The sequence below is a fragment of the Stylophora pistillata genome, chromosome 13 (assembly GCF_964205215.1).
Source record: "Stylophora pistillata chromosome 13, jaStyPist1.2, whole genome shotgun sequence".
Lineage (NCBI taxonomy): Eukaryota > Metazoa > Cnidaria > Anthozoa > Scleractinia > Pocilloporidae > Stylophora > Stylophora pistillata.
This window is the reverse complement of record NC_142531.1, coordinates 23,920,744-23,927,337: the sequence shown is the minus strand read 5'-3', so window position 1 is coordinate 23,927,337 and position 6,594 is coordinate 23,920,744. Positions and strand designations below refer to the sequence as shown.

The 6,594-nt window shown below is 38.5% G+C and overlaps 1 protein-coding gene across 1 annotated transcript; it reads right to left on the bottom strand.

Annotated features, from left to right (window-relative positions):
- Positions 1-1,613: 1,613 nt before the first annotated feature.
- On the bottom strand, positions 1,614-3,038 carry LOC111324585 (protein yippee-like 1). The gene is made up of 4 exons (XM_022928183.2): positions 2,709-3,038; positions 2,554-2,597; positions 2,355-2,463; positions 1,614-2,132 (listed from the first exon to the last, which is right to left on the bottom strand). Exons 1-4 carry the CDS (start codon positions 2,808-2,810, stop codon positions 2,043-2,045), a joined length of 345 nt encoding a protein of 114 aa, XP_022783918.1. The 5' UTR covers positions 2,811-3,038; the 3' UTR covers positions 1,614-2,042.
- Positions 3,039-6,594: the final 3,556 nt, after the last annotated feature.

Here is a 6,594-nt window from a genome sequence, read left to right as displayed (position 1 = left end):
CTCAAGATCAATTCCATTCGAGACAGGCAGTGAACCGTAATGGAAGGATAAGTTCCGGACAAAAGTTTTCCGGCAACTTTTTGCCGAGTCGAATATAATATCCTGAGGGAAAAGGTGTTGAAACGCATCGATTTCCATACATAGTCAAATGTACAGTTTCCTTGCATTTGCATAGTATTGGCTTTCAGCGGAGATCTCACGCACTACTATGGTTATACTATTTAAATGATATCTTTGGGGTGTTTTAGCCAGAGCTACAAATCCTATCGAAAGTCAGAAATGAAGTCCATTCTATTCGGGAAGTCAAACAAACTCTTACGGCTTGAAACAAAGAAAAATATACCACCTTAGGAAAAAGAAAAATATACCACCGACCGGAAGTCATAGCCCACTAGCTGACCTCAGCGCACTTGTTACCCGACAGCGGAAGTTGCTTTTTTTTTTTTAGGGAAACCACCTGTTCAAGCCTGAGGTATAAAACCGATTTCATCAACCTTTTAATCAGCCTAAAATTAATTTGACGCTACTTTATTTCATTTTCTATGCTTACTTTTAACCAGAGAAAAAGGCGAAATAAATCCTTGATAGACTAACGACTGTTTATTTTTTTCGTAATTCTGTTTCTTTCATCCTTTTTTCACTATCATATTGAGCAACTGTTGCGGTTTCCTGTTCGTCCGGAAAACAATTCCTATGAACGTGTTCAAAAAAATATTGGGTCGCCTCACTTTCTTTCTCACTCTGAAGAGACTGAAGGGGTTTATGGAGTTTCCGGAAGCAGGATCTTAAAATGTTTTGCATTGCTAAGCGTTTTCTGTTTACATCACGTACTCGTTGAACCCCTAAATAAATATTTCATAGACTGTTTTGAAAAATGAGTTCGCTCAGCATGCCTGCTTGTTGAAATGAAACTTTAAATACCATTTTATTGTTAGTCTTTTAACAAAAGCGGGATTAATCCTCTTGAATTTTTTTAAATTAATGAAGGTTGTTTTCTGCCGTTTTTCAGTTCCGTTCCCTCCCCTGTTGGGTAAATTTTGTCGGCATCTCGGCAGCAATCAGGGTTCAAACCGAAAACAAAATGGAAAATCGGCATCTAAGGGAAATAATTTTCCTTTCGAGAGTACATGTCTACATTCAATACTAAAATAAATTCGCTGGCAATTCGATCCAAACCACTTTTCCTTCGAAAGATTCGTTAATTTGCCATGAACAGCGACCGATTTTTTCTGAAAAAAATGGGAACATTCCGCCTCCGCTCTCAACTACCTTAATACATGTACATCGCATTCCCTTAGATAAATGACACGGTTTCAATTTCGTTTCTTCTAGAAAACGATAACTTTAAATATCAACATTATGCAAATGCTAAGCCTTAAACGCTCTGCTTTCAATCTGAAGTTACCATCATAAAAAGCCCTACCGCATCTAAAGGAAAGGGATAAAGTTCGTGAATACGCAATCAAAACGAGAGGAGGGCGATAAAAATGAAACCCTCCCTCAAATTTGACCGATTTGGTTTGTTTACAGATAAGAAATCAATCGCTGTATAATTTCCTCGTCCGTATGAATATTACACAGCTTTCGAAGCTGAATCAGTCAATGTACATAAATTTGTACCAACACAAAACAATTTTAATTTTGTCTTCCTCGGCACACAAGTCAAATAAAACATATCCTACGATAAGATTTTCATATTTACAAGATTTCAAGTATATTAGCGAATTTAACTGTACAAGCTTTCTCATTACAAGCTTAGAGTAGGCTCATGACTTTCACGAGATATCTCCCAGCGCAATACCAACCCCGAGATTAGAAATTTCTTCTATTTACAAAGAAAACGACCACGATTTCTTTACGAAAGAGTTCTAAGTTGTTCTGTTCGTACACCAGAATGTCTGTATGGTTTTGTTTAAGTATAAAAGCTCTTTTACATATAACTTTATGAATAAAACATAATCTCTGTACAAAATCCAAGGTCTGTTCACGGGGTTTATAAAATTTTTCAGTCTGCTGTAGAATGGTCTTATTTTATCATTTAGTTATTCCCATCCATTGTCTTTGATCATATGGGCCATTTCGATGATGAACTTTCCTTCCTTATACTTTTGGCTGTTCTCAAAGGCGTGTTCCTAAGAAAAAAGTAAAGATAAAATTTAGCCATAATTAGACCACTCGTTCAAAGACCTTTAGTTGCTGTCATGTTTTCAACCTGGCAAAATTTGCATATCAGAGTTGTTTTGTTTCGATCCCGCGCAAAACCCACGCAAAACTATCGAGCGGAAATTTGATGCAAAAAACATGATGGATTCCGTAAAAGCGAAAGAAAACGAAGTTCAAAGAGTTCTACTCACGTATTTCCAACCCAAGGTGGTTTTACAACACTCGCAATAAATGTCGGCAACTGCGTGCAGTCCTGTCAACAAAACTCGCTCTTCAGCTGGACCGCAGCCGACGTTCACTCTGTGGAAAAACAAATCGTGAAGGATAATCAAAGACGAAATTCGATTGCCAAATCATAAATCGAAAACGAAACTTCAAAATTATACTCACACTTTATTGAACAAGTACGCTCGCCCTTGACTACCTTGGAACGACTAAAAATAAAATGGATTGAATCAATATGGTTGTGTTGTTGTCATGAACCACGAACGATCATCTCTTCAAACGTATAAGTCAATTAATTTCGATAAAGATATTTCGCCTACCTTAGAAATGAGTTCGTCGTGGTTCGCCAGATGAGCCCGACAGTGAATGCAGCTATAGGTTCTATGGCAGTGTGGGAGATACGCTTGAAACGTTTTAACCATAGTGGCGAAGGAAACGAAAGAGAGTTCTCCTTACACGAAATAATTTCCAAAATGAAAGATTCTACACCCAACTTAGCTTTTTCAGTAAACTTCAATCCTAGAAAACCCGAGCACGTCTCAGCCAGAAATATCAACAGCGGTTGGTCGTATAAATTGAGCCTTATCCAATGCACTATTTTCACATTTTCCCTCCGAGCAGTAAAAATTTTCTGTCGCAGTCCAATTTGTTTTGGAAATTTGTTTTCCTGACACACGTGACAACAAGCTGGGTTTTTGTTCATTTCCACCAATTAGAATTGCGCGTTTAGATAACCTGAGCGAGATACACCAATCAAAACACTCGATAAAAATACATAACAAAAGCGAAAGAGGGAAAGAACGACCGGAAATAAGAAAATCACGGAGCCCGTTGCGTCATGCTTTTCCGCATGGAAACATGGTGGGGTGATCTAACAACAAAGATTGTTCTCGTGTTCAGAAATTATATTTTTTTTTCTCCCTAATCAGTCGGAACTCTTTATTAATTTTACAGGTGTAAGATCCATTGTCAGATTTATATTTGCGTGACGGACGGCACGGTTCATGAGGTGTCCAACTGGGAGAGTTTATGAGTTCAGTACACGATTTTACAGAGTCCCACTTTTTTCTTTGCAATTTGAGAAATTTAAAATAAAGATAATCACATCTTAGGAACAAAAAGGATTTAGATAATGGCTTTGTTATCGTTGATGTTGATCGTGTGAATTTTTGCAGTTCGTTATTGAAAATCACCGTTACCATTAACAACACAATTTCGTCTCGTGAACGTTATGTGCTGGAATTGTCGTTTTTGCGAGTTTTTAATCGTTCAAATCTTACTTTAAATCATCAGATACACCCATCATAAAATAAAGATCGGGATAAAGATAGTTAACAGCTGAACTTCCGTTGAAACTTGAATCGTGCGAGCGAAACCATTCCGTGACAATATAATTTGGATATATCAACAAAGTTGAAATGGTAAATTGGCCACCGTAATGATTACAAAAGCTGACGTTTCGAGCGTTAGCCCTTCGTCGGAGCGTTAGCCCTTCGCTCCGACGAAGGGCTAACGCTCGAAACGTCAGCTTTTGTAATCATTACGGTGGCCAATTTACCATTTCAACTTTGTTGATATATCCCAATTATTTCGTTACTCCCACCGACGCAGGCCCAAACAGTTTCTTTCGAAACTATCAGCCTTTATTCATTCCGTGACAATATCGACGGTTCAGAGCGATTCTGGTTGAGTATACCAAGCTACTTATAGATTGGGGAACAGATGAATAGACCTTTCGTGAGACTGTATATGCAGTTATTAATCGTTTCCATGATCGTGCAACTGCGCTTTATAAGACCCCATATTGGGCTCTTGTTTCTTTGATCTGTTGCATCCTTCTCTAGCCTACGGGTTGGCCCTCATCATCAGTCCTTCGGTACGAGTAGTTCTTCGCCTTCGAAGTAAACGGCGAGAGGTCAGAGGTGCCAGGTTCCACGTAGACCTCTTCCCTCTAGCCATTCGCTCATGGCCTTAAACTTACTCGCGGGCGCAGAGGTCCTGCTCGCTGGCTTACCATAATCAATTCTTATTGAGCACTTTGAACTACAAACGAGGGGGTAACGGAAGAGCTGCAACTGTTAACAAATCAAATTCCAGTGATCATACGCGCGCTAGCATACTGTCTTTGTAGGGGATCAAAACAAAGTAATTCTATCTAGCCTTCCGTTGAAGGAGACTAAGGTAAAGTAATTCTACTGTGTCAAAATTCCGAAACAACTTGATTCTTGAAATAAGTTTCTCTCCGGAAAATATAATATGCTGCCATACTTTCTTAAAAAATACAATTTCAACTTGACTGACAATAATTAGGCTTCATAATTTATTTTCGATGTATGTGCGAACTCTCAGAAAGAAAAAGCCACCATAGTGAAGAATGGAGTTAGATAAAAGAGGGGCTAAATAAGTTGAAGATCGATAGAGTTTGGAAAAGATTTGTCCCAGATTAATTTACAACAAACATCAAAATCTTAACGGACTAGCAGACTCTGTAATTGCGGAGGAGTGCGGTTTTATCCAATTTTCAGGCCCGGACGTCAGAGGTCATTGTTTGTTTTGTTTTGTTTGCTTTTTTTTTTTGTTACAAACCAGACTCACCGGATGTCACGCAATTGGAGAAATAGTAACGTACTGCAGTGCCTAGTTGAAACTAGTCATAGTCTGTAACCTGCAAAACAGGCATAGTATTTTGCGTTTTTCACGCGAACGGAGCCACATCAAATCATTTTTGTGCCTAGTGCTCGTAGAGCCCAAGGCCAATCTTCTTGCTTTTATATCAATATGTTCTTAATAATTAATTAGTTGTAAATCATTTCCTAATATATAATATTTTTAGACAATTTGTTGACTCAATACCTTTATTTCATAGTTAATTTATATATTTTATTTGTTAACTCGACACACTAGCTGTACATGCTAGGAGCCTAACAAGCTCCAATTGATCGAGTATAAATAAAGTTGTTGTTTTGTGTGTTTTTGTTATCGTGCACACGTGTGTGTTCATAACTCGAGTTTACTCCACTACAGCGCATGCGTAAAATGTGAGCGCATGCGTAGAATAAACCCTAGAGTGCATAGAGCCTTCGTGGACAAGTTCTTGCTAAGTGTACCCGAAAGGAATTCTTTGGCTATTACGCCCAATGTATATAAAAAGCCATTTGTCACACACCGTTCGCGGAAGAACCGCACTAAAACTTGTGGAGCGATTTGGGAACGGGCCGTTCCGCGAACTTTACGAGAGATCAATTTACGAGCGATCCTTTACGAGTGAACCTTCTATCGAGAAATATAAAGCGAAACGAGCTGTCTCATTATGTTTACATGTAAACACAACCGTTTATTTAGACGTGATCGAGAACCCAGTAGAATACCAGAAGATACTCTGAAACGTCTCAGGAGAAAGGGCAGAAAACTGAAGGAATTTGTTTATGAGCTTCCAAGAATACCGAAGTCTTCATGGCTACGTCGTTATGTGAAGGTTAGAAGAGTTACAAAGAATGTTTGTAAGCTTGATACGAAGAGGGTAAGATTAAATAAAGTTACACAACTTGAGAAGAAGTATTTGTTGAATTGTTCTGTGAGGGTATTGGATGATCGCGATAGAGATGATGAAACACAAGCTTTCGATGAAGAGAGATGTGTGTAGTATCGATAGAAGTAGAAACACTTGTGTACTTTTCTAAGAATATCTGATTAGGGTGACGTAAACAAAACTGTCAATCAAAGCGTTAAAGAAAGGTACGTAACGCGTGACAATAGCGTGACTTAAGAAATGACGCGTCTAGGTGTAAAGAGCAAGTCAGTATTTATCAATGTTTTCTTGGAATAGACCCATGTGTCTTTATAAGAGTCAGAGACACGTATCAAACGATTGTAAATTTCAAATGAATAAAGGCTGATAGTTTCGAAAGAAACTGTTTGCAGCTGCGTCGGTGGGGGTAACGAAATAATTTGGATATGTCAACAAAGTTGAAATGGTAAATTGGCCACCGTAACGATTACAAAAGCTGACGTTTCGAGCGTTAGCCCTTCTTCGGAGCGAAAGACGAAGGGCGAACGCTCGAAACGTCAGCTTTTGAAATCGTTACGGTGGCCAATTTACCATTTCAACTTTGTTGATATATCCAAATTATATTGTAAATTTCAACTGAGCTCAGATATAGAGACAAACCCTGGTCCTACTCCAATGTACATTGACCCTAACAAAAC

What these genes read in the sequence shown, in the direction of transcription:
- LOC111324585 (XM_022928183.2), bottom strand. Translation starts at nt 2,810, where the DNA reads ATGGTTAAAACGTTTCAAGCGTATCTCCCACACTGCCATAGAACCTAT. An exon ending in ACGACGAACTCATTTCTAAG is followed by an intron (nt 2,598 to 2,708) that starts GTAGGCGAAATA and finishes TTTTATTTTTAG; the next exon opens with TCGTTCCAAGGTAGTCAAGG. An exon ending in GCGTACTTGTTCAATAAAGT is followed by an intron (nt 2,464 to 2,553) that starts GTGAGTATAATT and finishes GTTTTTCCACAG; the next exon opens with AGTGAACGTCGGCTGCGGTC.